This window comes from Bos indicus x Bos taurus, chromosome 1 (genome assembly GCF_003369695.1).
Source record: "Bos indicus x Bos taurus breed Angus x Brahman F1 hybrid chromosome 1, Bos_hybrid_MaternalHap_v2.0, whole genome shotgun sequence".
Taxonomy (NCBI): domain Eukaryota; kingdom Metazoa; phylum Chordata; class Mammalia; order Artiodactyla; family Bovidae; genus Bos; species Bos indicus x Bos taurus.
This window is the reverse complement of record NC_040076.1, coordinates 125,701,344-125,722,908: the sequence shown is the minus strand read 5'-3', so window position 1 is coordinate 125,722,908 and position 21,565 is coordinate 125,701,344. Positions and strand designations below refer to the sequence as shown.

At 36.8% G+C, this 21,565-nt stretch overlaps 1 protein-coding gene across 8 annotated transcripts in view; it reads left to right on the top strand.

Moving 5' to 3' along the window:
- The window catches only part of TRPC1 (transient receptor potential cation channel subfamily C member 1), a 62,703-nt gene that overhangs the window by 23,900 nt on the left and 17,238 nt on the right, over nucleotides 1–21,565 (top strand). For all 8 annotated transcript variants that reach the window (XM_027544259.1, XM_027544251.1, XM_027544242.1 and 5 more), the window contains 4 exons: nucleotides 7,256–7,387; nucleotides 9,208–9,403; nucleotides 13,374–13,710; nucleotides 19,811–19,950. In XM_027544259.1, the coding sequence (XP_027400060.1) occupies nucleotides 7,256–7,387; nucleotides 9,208–9,403; nucleotides 13,374–13,710; nucleotides 19,811–19,950 (805 nt within the window). The remainder of the gene's footprint in view (nucleotides 1–7,255; nucleotides 7,388–9,207; nucleotides 9,404–13,373; nucleotides 13,711–19,810; nucleotides 19,951–21,565) is intronic.

Genomic DNA, 21,565 nt, shown 5'->3' with positions numbered 1-21,565 from the left:
ACCCCAGGCCTCCCTGTCCATCACCAACTCCTGGAGTTCACTGAGACTCAACGTCCATCAAGTCAGTGATGCCATCCAGCCATCTCATCCTCTGTCGTCCCTTTCTCCTCTTGTCCCCAGTCCCTCCCAGCATCAGAGTCTTTTCCAATGAGTCAACTCTTCGCATGAGGTGGCCAAAGTACTGGAGTTTCAGCTTTAGCATCATTCCTCCCAAAGAAATCCCAGGGCTGATCTCCTTCAGAATGAACTGGTTGGATCTCCTTGCAGTCCAAGGGACTCTGAAGAGTCTTCTCCAACACCACAGTTCAAAAGCATCAATTCTTCGGCGCTCAGCCTTCTTCACAGTCCAACTCTCACATCCATACATGACCACAGAAAAAACCATAGCCTTGACTAGACGAACCTTTGTTGGCAAAGGAATGTCTCTGCTTTTGAATATGCTGTCTAGGTTGGTCATAACTTTCCTTCCAAGGATTAAGCGTCTTTTAATTTCATGGCTTCAGTCACCATCTGCAGTGATTTTGGAGCCCAGAAAAATAAAGTCTAACACTGTTTCCAGTGTTTCCCCATCTATTTCCCATGAAGTGATGGGACCGGATGCCATGATCTTCTGTTTTCTGAATGTTGAGCTTTAAGCCAACTTTTTCACTTTCCACTTTCACTTTCATCAAGAGGCTTTTTAGTTCCTCTTCACTTTCTGCCATAAGGGTGGTGTCATCTGCATATCTGAGGTTATTGATATTTCTCCCGGCAATCTTGATTCCAGCTTGTGTTTCTTCCAGTCCAGCGTTTCTCATGATGTACTCCGCATATAAGTTAAATAAACAGGGTGACAATATACAGCCTTGACAAACTCCTTTTCCTATTTGGAACCAGTCTGTTGTTCCATGTCCAGTTCTAACTGTTGCTTCCTGACCTGCAAAGAGATTTCTCAAGAGGCAGGTCAGGTGGTCTGGTATTCCCATCTCTTTCAGAATTTTCCACAGTTTATTGTGATCCACACAAAGGCTTTGGCATAGTCAATAAAGCAGAAATAGATGCTTTTCTGGAACTCTCTTGCTTTTTCCATGATCCAGCGGATGTTGGCAATTTGATCTCTGGTTCCTCTGCCTTTTCTAAAACCAGCTTCAACATCAGGAAGTTCACGGTTCACATATTGCTGAAGCCTGGCTTGGAGAATTTTGAGCATTACTTTACTAGCGTGTGAGATGAGTACAATTGTGCGGTAGTTTGAGCATTCTTTGGCATTACCTTTCTTTGGGATTGGAATGAAAACTGACCTTTTCCAGTCCTGTGGCCACTGCTGAGTTTTCCACATTTGCTGGCATATTGAGTGCAGCACTTTCACAGCATCATCTTCCAGGATTTGAAATAGCTCAACAGGAATTCTATCACCTGCACTAGCTTTGTTCGTAGTGATGCTTTCTAAGGCCCACTTGACTTCACATTCCAGGATGTCTGGCTCTAGGTGAGTGATCACACCATCGTGATTATCTGGGTTGTGAAGATCTTTTTTGTACAGTTCTTCTGTGTATTCTTGCCATCTCTTCTTAATATCTTCTGCTTCTGTTAGGTCCATACCATTTCTGTCCTTTATCGAGCCCATCTTTGCACGAAATGTTCCTTTGGTATCTCTGATTTTCTTGAAGAGATCCCTAGTCTTTCCCATTCTGTTGTTTTCCTCTATTTCTTTGCATTGATCGCTGAAGAAGGCTTTCTTATCTCTTCTTGCTATTCTTTGGAACTCTGCATTCAGACGTTTATATCTTTCCTTTTCTCCTTTGCGTTTCACTTCTCTTCTTTTCACAGCTATTTGTAAGGCCTCCCCAGACAGCCATTTTGCTTTTTTGCATTTCTTTTCTATGGGGATGGTCTTGATCCCTGTCTGCTGTACAATGTCACGAACCTCATTCCATAGTTCATCAGGCACTCTATCAGATCTAGGCCCTTAAATCTATTTCTCACTTCCACTGTATAATCATAAGGGATTTGATTTAGGTCATACCTGAATGGTCGAGTGGTTTTCCCTACTTTCTTCAATTTAAGTCTGAATTTGGCAATAAGGAGTTCATGGTCTGAGCCACAGTCAGCTCCTGGTCTTGTTTTTGCTGACTGTATAGAGCTTCTTCATCTTTGGCTGCAAAGAATATAATCAATCTCATTTCGGTGTTGACCATCTGGTGATGTCCATGTATAGAGTCTTCTCTTGTGTTGTTGGAAGAAGGTATTTGTTATGACCAGTGCATTTTCTTGGCAAAACTCTATTCGTCTTTGCCCTGCTTCATTCCGTATTCCAAGGCCAAAATTGCCTGTTACTCCAGGTGTTTCTTGACTTCCTACTTTTGCATTCCAGTCCCCTATAATGAAAAGGGCATCTTTTTTGGGTGTTAGTTCTAAAAGGTCTTGTAGGTCTTCATAGAACCATTCAACTTCAGCTTCTTCAGCATTACTGGTTGGGGCATAGACTTGGATTACTGTGATATTAAATGGTTTGCCTTGGAAACGAACAGAGACCATTCTGTCGTTTTTGAGATTGCATCCAGGTACTGCCTTTTGGACTCTTTTGTTGACCATGATGGCTACTCCATTTCTTCTGAGGGATTCCTGCCTGCAGTAGTAGATATAATGGTCATCTGAGTTAAATTCACCCATTCCAGTCCATTTCAGTTCGCTGATTCCTAGAATGTCGACATTCACTCTTGCCATCTCTTGTTTGACCACTTCCAGTTTGCCTTGATTCATGGACCTGACATTCCAGGTTCCTATGCAATATTGCTCTTTACAGCATTGGACCTTGCTTCTCTCACCAGTCACATCCACAGCTGGGTATTCTTTTTGCTTTGGCTCCATCCCTTCATTCTTTCTGGAGTTATTTCTCCACTCTTCTCCAGTAGCATATTGGGCACCTACTGACCTGGGGAGTTTCTCTTTCAGTATCCCATCATTTTGCTTTTTCATACTGTTCATGGGGTTCTCAAGGCAAGAATACTGAAGTGGTTTGCCATTCCCTTCTCCAGTGGACCACATTCTGTCAGATCACTCCACCATGACCCACCCATTTTGGGTGGCCCCACGGGCATGGCTTAGTTTCATTGAGTTAGACAAGGCTGTGGTCCTAGTGTGATTAGATTGACTAGTTTTCTGTGAGTATGGTTTCAGTGTGTTTGCCTTCTGAACACCTACCGTCTTGTAACACCTACTGTCTTACTTGGGTTTCTCTTACCTTGGGCGTGGGGTATCTCTTCACGGCTGCTCCAGCAAAGCGCAGCCATTGCTCCTTACCTTGGATGAGGGGTTATCTCCTCACTGCCGCCCTTCCTGACCTTCAACGTGGGATAGCTCCTCTAGGCCCTCCTGCGCCCACGCAGCCACAACTCCTTGGATATGGGGTTGGTCCTCCTGGCCAGCGCCCCTGGCGGTTACTAGTCTATGAGAAATTCCCTGGCAATCCAGTGGTTAGGACACCATGCTTCCACTGCCAAAGGCAAAGGTTCAATCCCTGGTGAGGGGACTAAGTATTAAAATCCTTTATTAATGTTAAATATAAATTATTTTCCAATAGTATGCTTACATGTGTAATAAGCATTTGGAGATAGGGTTTGATGCTGGAGAGAACACAATGCTGTTTTGATTTGAGATGTGAAAAAAGCTTGCTCTGAAAGCTTTTAGAGGCGTGTGGCTTGAGCTCAGTGTTTAAGTATGAATAAAAATTAAAAGGTAAAAGGCATTTTACATAGTACATGAATGTGGTTTATTTAGGGAACTGCAAGTGGTTTGGTATATTTGTTGAAGGCTTTGAGAGAGTTTGTTATTAATGTTTGAGAAAACAGTTACAGCAAATGTCAAAAGAGCTCTGACTAAAGTCATTTTCAGGAATTGCTAAGCAGAGCTGCAGGAGAAAAGAAAGCTAACCAAAAAAGAGATGGATAAAGGTTTCAGGGAAGTTGAAGAGCCAGTATACTAGCAATAAGGAAGAGAGGCAGTCTGTGTTTGTGAGATACTGGTTTTTAAATTTCAGAGCAGTGCTAGGTGGTACAGTCTTTCCATTTGTAACAACATGGTTAGACCTTGAGAGCTTTATGCTAAGTGAAACAAGTCAGATGGAGAAGGACAAATACTGTATGTTTTCACTCTTTTGTGGAATATAAAGCACAAAAACACCTATGGTTTAGTTGGGGAATGCATTCAAAGTTGCAGCCATTTCTTAAGAGTTCCTTGTCTTTTTCTTTTTATCAGACTTCCTGATGCTCTGCACACATGCCTAATTTTTTAGTCAGCTAGGAATTTGTGGAGACTTTGTATATCTTTTCTCATTTCCAAGGTCTCCCTATTAAATTTCCATTTGGTCCACTGTTTCCCTCACCTCACCCTGCAAACTTGGTCTTGTAAAAAACTGCAGGTTTTCCTTGGTCATCCGTATTAAGTCCAATCCTTTCAGCCAGCAGAGCTGTAGGTTTTTACCTCCCAACAAATGGATTTATACCCCGTTAGCACAGAGAAGGCAATGGCACCCCACTCCAGTACTCTTGCCTGAAAAATCCCATGGATGGAGGAGCATGGTAGGCTGCAGTCCATGGGGTCGCTAAGAGTTGGACACAACTGAGCGACTTCACTTTCACTTTTCACTTGCATGCTTTGGAGAAGGAAGTGGCAACCCACTCCAGTGTTCTTTTCTGGAGAATCCCAGGGACGGGGGAACCTGGTGGACTGCCGTCTATGGGGTCGCACAGAGTCGGAAACGACTGAAGTAACTTAGCAGCAGCAGCAGCAGCACAAAGGTGCAGATTTACCAGTTTCAGAACGGAAAACTACGGTTATCCTTAAATGAACTGAAAGCAGAGATGATGGATGTGGCCTTAGGCAAAAAGGCCACAGGTTCCAGCCATTCCTGCCTGAAGTTCTGGTAGTTTTCCAGTAATTGATTGTCAATAGATAATTTTGAGTGACCTGAAATAGTTGATTTTTTAAAAAATGATTTTGTCCGTTTTATGCATATTTTTGTACAGTAAAATCATTGATCTCTTTATATTCCACCATTACTTTTGATAGTGTTTTGAATACCAAAATGACAGATTTTATTTTATTTTCATTTACTGAAGTACAGTTGATTTATAACATAATACTGATATTAGCTATACCCCAGTGTGACTCAGAGATGCACATATGTACATTCTTTTTTATATTCTTTTCTTTATGGCTTATCAGAGGGTATTGAATATAGTTCCCTGTGCTCAACAGGAGGACCTTGTTGTTAATCCATTCTACATATAGTAGTTTGCATCTGCCAACCCCAAACTCCCAGTCCATCTTCTTCCCCCCTCCCCCCTTGTCAACCACAAATCTATTCTCTATGCCCAAAATGACAGATGTTATAAAGTGGTGCAGCCTCATTATTTTTCTGATTCTATCTAATTTCTTTCCGTACTATGGCACTTCATTGTTATACAGCCACTTGTTTGCCACCAATACGAGCAGTTTTTCTGTGCATTATGTCCCTAATCCATGTTTTTAGACATGATAATGTAGGCTAATACAAAAGTCATTGTTACAAACAACCCGCTGAAATTAATTACCATAAAAATAGTACAGGCATAATGATGGAAACAAATTAGTTGCTTAAGTGTATATATTTTTTCTCAAGTTTTTGGAGCAGTTTTGGTATAGACAAATACCGCTTTAGAAATCCTTGCTTAAGATAAAATAATTGTACTAGTTTATTAAATATCTAGATCAAAGTTGGATTTCATAAATATTGTTTTCTTAAAAATGCATTATATAGCGCCCATTTTTGTTTCTAAGACATGAGACCTAGCAGTTAAATAAGAAATAGTTCAATAAATTTATTTCATAAAAGTTTTTAATTTCTATACAGAAAAATTTCATTGCAAAGTAAAAAGACAACCAACCAACTGGGGAAAAGTATTTAAAACACTTTTGACTAGACAGAGGGCTAATTTCTTTGATATATAAAGAGATTTTACAAGTTGATGAATTTTTTTAAAAATCACCAGAAAAACAGGGAAATACAAATGAACAGATAGTTTACAGAACTATAATGAAAAGTAAACATGAAAAGATGCTTGAGCTTTTAGAGAAATTTAGAGTAATACCACTCTTAAAATTCCATTTTTCTTCCTTTAGGGTGGCAGCATGAAGATGTGGGGGGGAAATGAGCTTTCCTTATTGTTTGTGCTTTGGAAACATCCTCCAGATTTTAAGATACACATGCCATTTTATCCAGCAATTCTGAGTGTGCAAAGGATATATGAGCTAAAGAATAATCATTGTTACATTATTAATTGAAGTAAAAAATTAGAAGCAACCTAAATTTCCATTAAGTTGGACTGCCATCAAATGGAAAACCATCCAGTTTTAGGAAATAATGAGGTTACTCTGTATGTAGTGACATAGAAATAATTGTCCCTGTATACAGTATGTCTGAGCACTTTTGTGTATGACTAGAAAATATCAGGAAAGATTTTTCACAATTCTCTGAAAGGTGACTATCTTCGAGGAGTAGACTTGGTAGAAGGAGAAAAATTGCAGAGCATTATGTTTCTAAACTGCTTGCTTTTTAAAAAGAAACAGACATATATTAAATTTTTATTTAAAAGTAAGAATATATAATAGTTACCAAATTTTAAATTAAGAATTATATGTTTATAAATGAAAGAATAATAGCAAAACTTTTTTGATTTGGTTCCTGTTAGATATTGAATATGAACATTAATTAGCTCATGGAAGGTAAAGGGAATACTTTTCTATTAGCTAGAAATTAGGCATAAATGAATGATTTTATTCTTAAGATTTGAAAACGTCTTTCAAAAATAACCTGATTGAATGAGTCATGTGTTGTATATATGTAGCATATTAAAGTAAATTTATTGCTGGGGAAGGAAAATTTAATAAGCATCCATATATTCAATTAGTTATTAGCAGATTTCATTTAAAATAATACTAAGTTCAGGAATAGAAACTTTTTAATTAAATTGAAGGATACAGAGTTTTAAATCTATGAAAAGAAATACTAAAACGATTTGTTTAAAAGCAATGGTATAAAATTTTTCAATAATTATTTCTCAGAATATTTATTTTTAAGTCTTTATTTTTATGTAGGCTTTATAATAAGTGTATTGTAAATGTTTTATTTTTTTTAATTTTATAATATTTTAAATTTATGGAAATTATAGGTTAAAAATACTAATCACATGTATATAATAAATGTTTTACATAATGGAATCAAATTTTATCTCAGGTTTCGTCTTGATATATATCGCTGCTTGGCCAGTCCAGCTCTAATAATGTTAACAGAGGAGGATCCAATTCTGAGAGCATTTGAACTTAGTGCTGATTTAAAAGAACTAAGCCTCGTGGAGGTGGAATTCAGGTGGGAATGAATGGAAATTGTAAATTATCTCTCTTTTTTTCCAAAATATTTTCAGCATGAATTTTTTCATAGGCCAAATTATCACTTAATGTTTATTTACATGTGATCCAAAATGACCAGGCCTTCCTGTCACATACTTAGGATTTTCCTCTTCTCTCAGTGGAACAGATCCTAGTATCACTTATCACTTAGGTCACTCTTTCCCCAACTTCACTCTTCCACCCTCCCTTAAATCCTTACTTTGTTCAACGTTACCAGAGGCATTCTACGGCAATGTGAAGAATAAAGGGAATGGTAGCCATAAACAAGAGCAAACTTACTTACAACTGCTCTCTTTCCTCATTCTCAGATTCTATAACCATCCTTGGAGCCCAGCCCTTCATAACTTTCAGAAACATATCGAATGCTTTTTTTGCATGTCAGGTACATTTCACACACCCAGACATTGTCCCATTTCACTAGTGAGATTTTCTAGTAGGAGAAACATAACATGTAGACATAAAACTAATTAGGTAAGATTACAATTAAATTTTTAGACTAAGTAGTAGATAATACTTTGTTAAAGAAATTCAACTAGTTATTCTACCAAACTTAGGTAGTTTTGGTTATGTAGTAAATGCAAAGAATAGATGAGAAAATGTTAGCCGGTAAGGAAAAGTTTTTAATTCTTTGAGTTATAACTTTATGCAGCCAGTTCATGGACAACTCCATTGAATAGAAAATTAATCAATGAAAAATTCTTCATATTTTCCCTTCCTTTCACTTTAAAAACACTGAATAAAAAATTAGTTTCTGGAATCTGATCCCAATTGTTTCATAACTATTTATTTCTAACTTTATTCTTAAGTTGTTCCACTGAAGCTTAAGCTTAATGTAATTGATATTTTATAAAGAATTGCCTATTAAAACTTCTTAGTTTCTCACAAGTGATTTAGGTTTGCCTTTAATAAGCAGGTAAGTCCTAAGTTTCAAGGAATAGTGATTCTGTACTAGGAATGTTTCAGTGTTTCTAACTTGAATTTTGTTCAAAGGAACATCTTAAAAATGCAACAAAATACTATTTTGATATCAGAAGTAGTGTAAACATGTTTCAAACTATCATTGAAAAAATTTCTGGTTAAAAATCATATAATAATATTTATTGGATAGGAGAAGGCAATGGCACCCCACTCCAGTACTTTTGCCTGGAGGATCCCATGGACGGAGGAGCCTGGTAGGCTGCGGTCCATGGGATCGCTGGAGTCGGACATGACTGAGCGACTTCACTTTCCCTTTTCGCTTTCATGCATTGGAGAAGGAAATGGCGGCCCACTCCAGTGTTCTTGCCTGGAGAATCCCGGGGACGGCGGAGCCTGGTGGGCTGCCATCTCTGGGGTCGCACAGAGTCGGACACGACTGAAGCGATGCAGCAGCAGCATCAAGATATTATTATCTATTGTTTATGTAAATAATATAAAAGAAAGCTTTATACAGAACTTACAGAGAATAAAGGCAAATGAGTTACATGAAGAACATGTTGAAAATATTATCAGAATTTCTAGGAATATCAATATATATAAGAAAACTCTGTACTCATCTGAGATTATCAGTGTGAATGCAGAGAACATAATTGTGTTACAATTATGGACACGAAGTCGGACACGACTGAAGCGACTTAGCAGCAGCAGCAGCAGCAGCAGGTTCCTTCGACAGCACAAAATGACTTCAGATGTTGTGTAGCACTGTCAGAATTAAAATGTTATTGAGTAATATTTCTAGTGAAAACACCTTAATTAGAAGATGGAAGTGGCATTTCTAATAATAGACTGTGCACTTTGCAGGAATGATTATGAGGAACTAGCCCGGCAGTGTAAAATGTTTGCTAAAGATTTGCTTGCCCAAGCCCGGAATTCACGTGAATTAGAAGTTATCCTAAACCATACATCCAATGATGAGCCTCTTGACAAACGAGGATTACTAGAAGAAAGAATGAACTTAAGTCGTCTAAAACTTGCTATCAAATATAACCAAAAGGAGGTATGAAGTTTTCTGTGATATATTTAAATTATTTCCTCCACAGTAGTCTGTGGCTCAGGGCAAAGGCTTTGGAGCAATACATTTACATTGAGATCCTAGTTCTGCTTCATAAAAACTGTATGTCCTTGGGAAAGTTATTGAATCTGTCTGAGCTTTAGTTTTAAGAATTAATTAAGGATATGCATATTTAAAGAGTTTAGTACAATGAGTATTACCTTTAAGTAAGTACTCAATAAATGGTAGTCGCTATTATTTTTAACAATAATAATACTATGGATATTAATGTAATGTTTTTGCTAAATAGTAGCTAGGCAGGTAAGATTTTGAATAGTAAATGCCTTCCTAATGCAGTTTCCACTTTGTGTTATGTCTGTTACGAATTTATATTATTAACCTAGTTATAAATAGTCCTTTCTACAGATAGAGGGCCTTTCTGTTTAAAAATAAAAGTATCAGATATTATGTTCCTTATTCTTATTTGTTAATTCATTGTGAAACCCAAAGGTGGAGAGACGTATGCTATGATAACTAAGTTGAATCTGGCTCTTCTGGCATCATCCCTTCCTATTAAGGGAAATACCTATTTCTACTCCCCATACACTCACATGCATATGATTCAGGAACTTGAAGAAGGAAGGTATGCATTTTTAATTTCATTTTTTGAGATAAGTTAATAGACATAGATATTTATATGCAGACAATGATGTTCAGTTGGGGAATGCTGGTGTATGATACTTTTAAGGTATTGCTTCTAAGACCCATTATTCTTATTAACAATATAGATATTGGAGTAAAACTTGCTTATCACAATTATATTAGTATAAAAATGGGGCCCAAAATAGATTATGGTAGAAGGCAAGATATAGGACCTTTGGTGCTCAGAGCAGAGTTTTTTATTATCTTGGTTGACAGTTTGAGCCTCTGAATAGCTTTGTGACTTGGGAGATTGATATAGGAATTTTCAGATGTTACTATAAGATTACCTAGATATTATATTTCTCATCCAGATCTCTGGCTTCAAATCCTATACTTTTTCTAGTACTCTGAGGTTTCTTACTTAAGGTAGAGGATTCATAGGAAAAAAATTAAGTATAAGAATTTGGATCTAGGTAGCTATAAGATGGTAAATTAATAACATACCTATGTTGCTTAAGAAGGAAATACAATGTTAATATGTATACCTAAAAACAGAGAACTCTGATATAATCTTCCTCTAATATACATTTGAATAGATCTTATGTTTATTTACTTTTGTGTTCCACAACCTAAAATAGACATGAAATACTAGAAAATGACAGAAAAGATATAGCAGGATACAAAATCAACTTAAGTGATTGGAAAAAGAATCTCAAAAAAGGTGGAAAAAACCAAGATTATCCTGGTAAGGGGAGAAAAACTAAGGAAGTTTCCTAATGAATGATATATATATATATATCCCTGAAGAATTCAGAGGATAACCAAATGTTCCATTCTAAAGAAGATTGCTCAGTGTGCTCAGTCACTTCAGTCGTGTCCGACTCTCTGCAACCCCATGGACCACGGCCTGACAGACTCCTCTGTCCATGGGATTCTCCAGGCAAGAATACTGGATTGGGTTGCCATTTCCTTCTCCAGTGACAAAGTGTGAAGTGAGTGAAGTGAAGTCGCTCAGTCATGTCCGACTCTTTGTGACCCCGTGGACAGAGGAGCCTGGTAGCCTGGTAGTCCATGGACTGTAGCCTACCAGGCTCCTCTGTCCATGGGTTTTTCCAGGCAGAAGTACTGGAGTGGGTAAAGAAGATTAGAGAAAAGGAATAAGGAGTAATGGTAATACTTTTTAGTTGGGAGGAAAATATTCTGTAATTTTAAAAATGAATGAAATATAAATTAGTTTTTTACATTGGATTTCTAAATATAATCAAAGGGAAAGATAATATTTTCTCAGATAGTTGATATATTTTGTTCTGGTGCTACATCCTGAATAACAAACTGCCCTGATACTCAAGTGGTATAAAACAATATTTCATAGTCATTTTGTAATAATTTCATTATCATTTTATTATGCTCTTGAGTTTTGTGAGGTCACAAATCTCTTGAGGTCAAGAATTAGGAAAGGGCACAGCAAGGTTGATTTGTCTCTGCTTCACCATGTCAATGATCTCAGCTACAGTTATTTGGGAGGTTTCTTCACTCATATGCCTGGTGCTTGAGCAGCACCTGAGGTCTCAAACAGGGAGCTCTGAGTGGGCAGGATGCTCAGTAGGCTGGGTCCATTGAGGGCAGTCTTCCTGAGAACTCAGGACTGGAACCATGGAGGAGCATGGCCCTCATGGTGCGCTGGCTGCAAGGAGATGGTCTGAGAAGCCTCTGAGGGTTAATCAGAGTGGCTACATGTAGCCTCAGCTTCTTTGTAGGCTGGTGGCTTCAGGGCAGTGGGACGTTTTATATGCCATCTTTTGGCTCCAAGAGCAAATGTTTCCCCAACAAGGTGGAAGCTGAATGTCCGTTTAAGACCAGCCTTTAGAATTCACATAGCATCACTTCTTCCAGAATCTACTTGTTAAAGCAAGAACAACCTTGGTGAATTGAAGGGTAGGGAATATTGGTAGCCTCTCTGTTGTTGATGAGAAGAGTATCAAAGAATTTGTGTCTATATTTTAAAACCACCACAGACTTAGAATATCTCCAGTTGAAAGTTCTTCCAATTACATATTTAACATTATGGTTAATTAAATCATCATTGTATAGAGAGATGACGAGGGTAGCAGTCAGTCCTGAGATTGCTTTGATACTTGGGAGAAGGATGAAACTACTGAGTTTGGGATGCTACTAAACTGGGTGGTTGGTGGGAAGAAAATGTGTATTTTTCTCCCTGATAGTTCCTTTTGAGGGACAAATTAACAATTCCCTAACAACACTGAGAGCTAAGCAGAAGGACAAATATTAATTGCCAAAAATAGGTATGGCTTATTAGGAAATTTCTTGATAAGCACAATAAACAGCAAAACTCTGTCCAAGGTTTTTAAGTACACTGTTGCATTCTATAAATTATATTCTGTCTTGGGATGAAACATTTTAAAACACAACATTGACCAAATATTATTGAATATCTGAATGATATTATAATCATTTGTGCTTTACTTCAAGCCTGGTTACATTACTGAGTCCAGAGTCATCAGAATCCTTAACTTATACTTCCCAGCATGAACATTATATTGGGAAAATACTACTTCTGAATTTTGCAAACTAAGAATCTTTGTAAACTTCAGTAAATTAATTTCTATATTTGAACTAGAATTTTCCTCCTATTTGGGAACATTTTTCCTTTTCTTCTCACACAGAATTCCATTTTATGAGGATTTAAGAGCGTCTTTAACACATTTTAAGAAATTCTCAGTGTTTTCATGGAACATAAATATATGTGATGTTTAGCCTTTAATTGCTTTGCTGTGCTTGACATGTTGGTTTCTGGAAACTGAAATCCTTAATTTTTCTAGGCTGAAGTCTCTTTCTATGGATTATGCTTGTTAATTTTGAAATTTCATAAACACTGTTATGAGTCTTTATAAAGTAAATGTTTCATAATGGCCAAGCAGGCTAGTAATAGTCACTAATACTTAAGTGATGCATGCTGTGACCAGGCACTATTCTAAGAGCTTTACATTTAATTCTCATAACCAGTGTTTGGCTAGATACTATTACTATCTTCATTTTATAGATGGAGAATTAGAGGCTGAGAGAGATTTAAAAACTTGCTCAAGGTCATTTAGTAAGTTAAGTGGCAGAGTCTGGAATTAAATCTAGATAATCTGGCTCCAGAGTCTATGCTCTTAACCACTACACTCTTTTATTACATGTAAGAAAAATAAACTGGACTATATAGAACTGATTTCAAGCTATAATTAAAACTTTGAATATCAACGAAATAATAGTACTATTGGATCCTGTTTACAAGTTATATTTTACTTGTGTGTGTGTGCTTCCTTTTCAGTTTGTTTCCCAGTCCAACTGTCAGCAGTTCCTGAACACTGTTTGGTTTGGACAGATGTCAGGTTACCGTCGTAAGCCTACCTGTAAGAAGATAATGACTGTTTTGACAGTTGGCATCTTTTGGCCAGTTTTGTCACTTTGTTATTTGATAGCTCCAAAATCTCAGTTTGGCAGAATTATTCACACACCTTTCATGAAATTTATTATTCATGGAGCATCATATTTCACATTCCTACTGTTACTAAACCTATACTCTCTTGTCTACAATGAGGATAAGAAAAACACAATGGGGCCAGCCCTTGAAAGAATAGACTATCTCCTTATACTGTGGATTATTGGTAGGTATCAAGTTAGTTTAAAAGGTTCTGCCTTTATTTAGCCCGTTAATTCTCCCTTGATTGCTGGCATTATAAACTGCATTCAACTTATAATTTTACACAGTTTATACGGCAAGAATTTGAACACTTCCATAATCATTGAGTGCTCGCTTAGGCAGCACATACACTCAAATTGGAACAATACAGAGAAGATGGCTGTATTTGTGAAGCGTTCCATATTTGGGGGGGCTTCCCTGGTGGCTTAGATGGTAAAGAATCTGCCTGCAATGCGGGAGACCTTGGTTCAACACCTAGGTTGGGAAGATCCCCTGGAGGAGGGCGTGGCAACCCACTCCCAGTATTCTTGCCTAGACAATCCCCATGGAGAGAAGGGCTTGGTGGGTTACAGTTCCAGGGGTTGCAAAGAGTCGGACATGACTGAGCGACTAAGCACATGATCATTGGAGACATAGCTTACATTTTTTTTAAAAGATAAATGTTCTTAAACTTGATAATAAGGAAGCAGATCTCTTCATATGATTTAATTACATGGGAGCTAAGAATTCTTTCTCAGTTACTAAAATTGTTCATGCTTGTTAAAGACAGATTTTGCTGATGAATTTTTTTTGGTTATAAGAATATGAACATTTTCTTAGGTATTTTAAAATATAATATATTTTATACTTGGTTGCATTTTAAGAGTTAACTATTTTGTTATATCATTAGTTTTTCTTTTAAGAACCTATGAACTTTTGCAAAAGCATATTACCTTACTTCTGTTTGTGCTCAGTTGCTCAGTCATGTCTGACTCTTTGGATTGTAGCCCTCCAGGCTCCTCTGTCCATGGGGTTTTCCAGGCAAGAATACTGGAGTAGGTTGCCGTTTCCTCCTCCAGGGGATCTTCCTGATCCAGGGTTCAAACCCACGTCTCCTACATTTTAGGCGGATTCTTTACTCCTGAGGCATCGGGGAAGCCCATCTGTATTATAGAAGCATTACTTAAATTTGAATTTAGAGGATTCCCTGGTGACTCACTCTGTAAATCAGTTCTTCACAATGATAGCCATATCTCTTTAGAAATAACAGTCTTTTAAAAAGATATTTTATTTGCTGAAAATTGTTTTTTTATAAGTATTATGCTGTAAAATAAATAATGACCTTCTGCAGTTTTTACTGCCCTTGCCCTTTTTGAGAGGGGTTGTGCCTGCTTGTTTAAAGGCATTCCTTGGTTCAGTTTACTTTTTCATGCAGTGAGTACAGTGACTCCTGACTCATGATACCTGGCTTTTGTACATTTATTTTCTGTTATTTTCCTTAACCCTCCAGAAAAATAAATAGGGTTGAATTACAAAGAGCAAGGTAAAAAAAGAAAAACAATGTGTTGTTGAATCCGCAGACTATTAATGGTATCCATTTAGTTAGGTGTTTTTTTTTAACTGTTGGAATATAATAGAACAGCCCTTACAAAAAGGTACATTTTGACATGTTATATACCTGCTTTGTCCTGGCACAGGCAGAAACAGATATGGCCTAACATGCATGATGCTTATGATCTAATTATTGTTTTTAAAAAACTCAGTAACTTGAGAATCACACAGATAGAATAAATAATTATATTTGAGTTAAGTGCTACTAAGTAAAGATCATGGAGCTAAGAGGGCAAGCATATTATAAGGGCTTTTTACCTAGTTGGGGGATTGGAAAGGCTGTCCTGAAGAAGTGATAAATAAGCTAAAATTTAAAGAATAAATAGGAGTCAACTTGGAGAATTGGGAAAGAAAATTATTCTCAGAGAATTGGGAGAGAAAATATTCTAGGCTGATACAAAAGTTACATTCAAGGACCCTGTGACAAGAGGCACAAAGAAGGGACTGACTAATGGTCGAGCAAGGAGAGCAAGAGAAGTGGAATTCAGGATGAAGCCATAGATACGGATTTCGCACTAGACCCAAAACAGCCTTGTCGGCCATGTTAAGTAATTTTGACTTAATACTAAGAACAATGCGAAACCACTGATTTTTTAAGTGGGTAAGTGACAAGATCATTTTGGCTACAGTATAGAGAATGGGTTGGGAGGAAGAGCTGTGGCAAGAGTAGATGGAGGGAGACCAGTAAAGAGCCTGTTGCAGTAAGCTGATGGATACCTTGAACTTAGAATGGTCGTGATAGAAAAAGAGAGAAAGAATCAGGTTCAAGAGATTATAAAGTAAAGCAAATAGAACATGCAAATATGTATATATCACATATGCATATCACACACATATACATATCATACATACATGTATATACACATCACACATATATATATATTTCCATGTATATATATATATATACATGTATATATATATAGGAGGAGAGGAGGTGGGGCATTATTAAGCAATGTAAGTATTCTGGAAGAGTACTAAGTTTGGGAATTTGTGAGATAATAGAATCTGAGAGTGGTTTTGGATATGTTGAAGTTGAAAAGTCTGTTGAGATACTCAAAAGAGATATCAATCATCCAATTGGTTGATTTTATAGTCTAGAATTCAAGAGGAAGTTTAAGCGTGAGTTAGCAGTATGCAGGTAATCTACATATATGTTGTATATGAAACTATGGGCGTGTATGAGACACGTGAGAAAGTATAAAATGAGAAGAGGGGACCTAGGAGCAAGCCTTGAGAAATCCCCAAATGATGGGATTATAGTTTTTCTAATATTAATAATTCTGTATATATATATATAGTCCATTGATTATGTAGTGATTGCATTGCTTATAATGGTTTAAAATTGTTGTGTTCTTCCAATCCAATTCAGAAATGTGAAATAGATCAAGTATATTAGCTTCATTTTGGTGTGGGGTGTTGCATAAGAGATGGGAAAATACCTGTCAGTGGTACTTAATATTCTTTCATATATCTGCCTTTTTAAAATCAAAATCTTATCCAATCCATGTTGTAATTTTTGTCAAGAGTTCCACTGAGGTATAATATTGCATTTTACAGAAATAAAACACTTATTTCTGTAAGCATCTTAGTTTAGTGTTTTAGTGTTACAGTGTTTGGGTTAATAAAATGTAAGTTATTTGCTTTAACATTTTTGATAGTTTTTATTTATATTATTTTCAGTTTTTAAAAATATTTATTTGGCTGTGCCAGCTCTTAGTTGCAGCATAAAGGATCTTTAGTTGTGGCATGTGGGATCTAATTCCCCGACCAGGGATTAAACCTGGGCCCCCTGCATTGGGAGCACGGACTCTTAGCTACTGGACCACCAGGGAAGTCCCTATTCATTTTAAATAGAAGCTCTTCCAAATGGAATTTTTAAAAAAGTATTTTTTGTGTCAGGTCAATTTTTAAAAATGTATTTTCTGTGTCAGATCTGCAGATATTTAAAAATGATCTTGTACATAAAGTATATGTTCTATATAATTAAGATATTATGAACAGAGTCTTTCAAGAATACCCGCAAAATACTTTTCCCAGGGGACTTAGTCTATCTACTGGTAAGCCAGAGGATGATTCTGATGGCTTAACTTGATCTTCACCCATATGTAGGTTGTAGCACTCTGTTCTTTTGTCATTTGTTGTTGTTCAGTCACTAAGTCATGTCCACCTCTTTGTGACTCCACGGATTGCAACATGCTAGGCTTCCGTCTTCCACTGTCTCCCCTGAGTGGGCTCAGGCTCATGTCCATTGAGTCAGTGGTGCTGTCTAACCATCTCGTCTTCTGTTGCCCTCTTCTCTTTTTGCCTTCAGTCTTTCCTAGCATCAGGGTCTTTTCCAATGAGTCGGTTCTTCGCATCATGTGGCCAAAGTATTGGAGCTTTAGCATCAGTCCTTCTGATGAATATTCAGGGTTGATTTCTTTTAGCGTTGACTGGTTTGATCTCCTTGCAGTCACTTTACATTCTCCTTAAAAATATCTTAATGGAGGAATGTATGATAAAGCAATCCTCGATTGCGGTACTGTTCTCTGGTACTCCTAGGAATATAAAACTGGAGAAACTTCTAGCCAAAGAAGAGGAAGGAAGTTTTGGTTTGGTTGGTATTTATTTATGTGTATTTATTCATTGAGCAAGTTTTTTGAGCACCTTCTGTGTATCAGGCACTATTTAGGACATAAAGGACATTGGTTGATAAATATTCTTACTTTTGAAGAGTTTTTACCCAAAGTGGGAGAAAGATAGTCAGTTAATAATAGACATAATAAAGAAACTATGTCCATTGTTTAAAAGTGATAAATACTAAGGGAAAAGAAAGAGAAGCAGAGTTGGAGGATTGGGAGTGACAGGCATAAATTTGCGATTTTAAATAGGACGATCAGAGTAGGTGGTGAGCAAAGATGCAGGATGGATGTCTGGGTGAGGAGCTTCCAGCTGGAAGAAGAGCCAGTGTCCCATTTGGGAGTTTTGGGTGTTCAGAGAACAGCAAGGAAGACAGGAGGCCAGTGTGACCAGGGTAGTGGAAGGAAAGATTGAGAGGAGAGGAGATCCAAGAGGAGAGGTAATGTAGGGCCTCAGAGACCGTTGTAAAAAATTTGGTTTTGACTCTGAATAAAAGGAGACATGAGGGAAGGTGCAGTGTGCAGTGCCCGCTATGCACAGTCAGCAGCAGTGGTCTTAGGTTCTTATTAACAGTCACACTTGCCAGACACCACAGGCAGAAACCTGACACCAGATTTACTTAGCTCTGTAGAAGGATATAAGGCAGGAAATAAAGCATGACAGCTTCAAATACGTCTTTATTGGCAGTTCTTACAAAAGACTGGGACTTCTTAGCCCCATAGAGGGCACACTCAGTTGTGTGGAATGAGGCCATTTTCATGGGTGTGGGCTACCCCAGCCAGAGAAGCCTGAAAACTGGCAGGATTTCTTATAAATCAGGATATCTTAAAAAGCCGCAGAGTGTAGTTCCCACTACAGGCACACTTCAAATTAAAGAAACATCGCACAGAGAAGCTGAAACCTGTGTTTCTTAACATGTTTTTATATAGTCCTGTTTGTGTATACTTTTGGGGTCTATGATTCCACTTATGCAGTTTCCCAGTCAGTGATTGTTTTTATAACAATGTTGAACACAGCTGACTTTCCATACTTTCCTTATACGTTTCCAAGGAAACCACTTTAATAAATGATAACATGAGGTTTTGTTCCCATGGGGAAAGAGTTCTGTCCTGCAGTTAATTCTTTCTCCTCTGGGACTTGCTACAGGGTTTTGATGAGAGAAATAACACTTGCATTTTAAAGATTGTTCTGATTGCTGTGTTGAGAATAGATTTCAGGAAAAACACAGTAGAAGCAGGGAGACCAAGTGGGTTGTTTCAGACATTCAGGCCAGAGAAGATAGTGGCTTGAATTTGAAGTGATGGTGAGAAAGGTTACTTCCTAACTATATTTTGAAAATAGAGCCAACGGATTTATTATTGCATTGAATGTGTGGTTTAAGAGAATATCAGTCAAGGGTGAGGCAAGGACATTTAGAGTGAGCATCTAGGATGGAGTTGCCATCAGCTGAGATACGGAAGTCTTCAAGTGCTGTGAGCCTGGGAGCAGAGACTAGGAGTTCAGTTCGGACATGTTGGGACATCCAGTTTGAGATTTAGAGTAGCCAACTACCTGTGCAAGTTAAGTTTAGGAGGGAGGTTTAGAGATACTTATTATTGTGTAAATACAGGTTTAGTTTAAAATTTGAAAGTCTACCACATAGATACTATTTAAAGCCATTAGACCAGACTGGATGAGGTCACTATAGGAGTGAGTGTAGATAGAGAAAAGAAAATAATCAGGAACTGAGCCTTTGGGGAGGGGACATTTAACAACGATTTATTTGTTTTCTTATGCTTATTTCACATCATTTATTAAATCCCTGTCTGGGAAAGATATTGTCAGATGAAGCTTAAGATTCCTTTTCTTTGAAATTTTAAGAACTTTTTACTGAATGTTATTTTTTTCTTCTGAATAAGGCTACAGATGATACATGTTATTTAATACTTTGAATCTTAATATATCTTTTTAGTTTATTATTGAATTAAGGCTACAGATGATACATGTTATTTAATACTTTGAATCTTAATATATCTTTTTAGTTTATTATTGAATTAAGAGAGCATCATCTGAGTTTTTTTTTCTTTTTTTTTTAGGAATGATATGGTCAGACATTAAAAGACTCTGGTATGAAGGGTTGGAAGACTTTTTAGAAGAATCTCGTAATCAGCTCAGTTTTGTCATGAATTCACTTTATTTGGCAACCTTTGCCCTCAAAGTGGTGGCTCACAACAAGGTGACTGTTAACTATGTCAATTGAAGGCACAAGTGAAGTTTATTTAGGGAAAAACCCAAGATATTTAGCTATGGATCTCAGAGTTACTTTGGCCCAAATCTGTGTCTGATGTGTTTTCATTTTAAACCTATCTTTGGCAAGGAAATAGTGCCCATTGTTTCCTTCCTTACTAATACTTTCAAGGGTGTTAATTACCTTTAAATGTTGGTTACCTATTATATGCCAGGTACCTTGGTTGATACTTGCTATACTTTATCTCATTTTATTCTCACAGGGATTCTATGAGACAGATGTCCTTATCCCCATTTTGCAAATAAGGAAAAGGAAGCTCAGAGATAATAAGTAACTTGTCCAAGACCACACAGTAAGAAACCAAGACTGGATTTAAATCCAGGTCTGTCCAGGCATTTTCTTTCTTCCAAATGCCAATTCCTTATATCTGAGCTAGGTTCATTTACCTATTACTTAAAATGAGAACACAAAGTTATTTAAATTGGTCATATTTACCAGGGAAAAGTTTATCTGAATGGAACTCATCATAGTGTTTTACACATTCCAGATCATGACGGTTATCTCCCATAGCTTAAAAAGTGATGTAAATTTAATTATTTTCTGATGCCTAAAGTTTTATATTTAAAATTTGACAAAAATCCAACCTTATAGACATCTTACAATGTTACTTTTATAAAGATTGATTTAAAGTCCAGGAAAGGTAACAGAAATTATGTTGACTATCTTTGTTTACACCTGAGTTTAGAATTCTGAGGTGTCACATTCAAGGAACTATTATATAATATTTTTTGAGTTTTGGCTAATTTACAGACTAGAGAGAAAACAAACTGATTTTCTTATACCACTTTATTAAAAACTCTATTCGTGTATTTGAGTATTAGTACAGAACATGTTTATTAGGTATGTTCAATGACCAGAGTTGAGAGGTTATTAAGAAAATAAAAATTGATCACTTATAGAGAAACGGTTGGATAGAGAGGTTGATGGTCATTGGTTTTTTTAGACTGGTCCCTTTTTTAGACTGGTCTCTTAGACTACCCTATAGAAGCAGGGTACCCATATAATTTTATTATTTCAAACTAAGACACACAAATGAAGAAAAGCACAATTAATAATTAGGCCAGGAAAACTGGTATGTAATCTGGGAGTGTCCCAGGCAGTTGAAACATGTGGTTACTCGGTGTCCAGGTATAATAATACACCCTTTTTGTTCTTGTTTGGAAGGGAGAAGAGCTATGGTACATTGTAGAATCTTGAGTCAAGTAGCTAGCTTAATTTAATGTGAAAGTTAATGAATTTCAAGCTTGTGTTGCGGAATTTAAGAAAGACTAGCAAAAATTTCATTCATAAAAAGTTTAATGACTGTCTTTAAAAAATTATTTCGTCTTTTAAAGCCTGAGAATTTCTGAGAAAAGCTCTTCATGGAACACAATATTGCTACACATGTGTAGAAATTATCTATTTATTTAAAACAATGTTATTTCTATTAAAAGAGAAGTTTATGAAACATAAATGGTGTTCTGCCATAAGGAGACACAATATGGTTTTCTTTAAACGGTCAGAGTATTTGTTTTTATTTTCCTAAGTTGAGAGAGCCACTTAC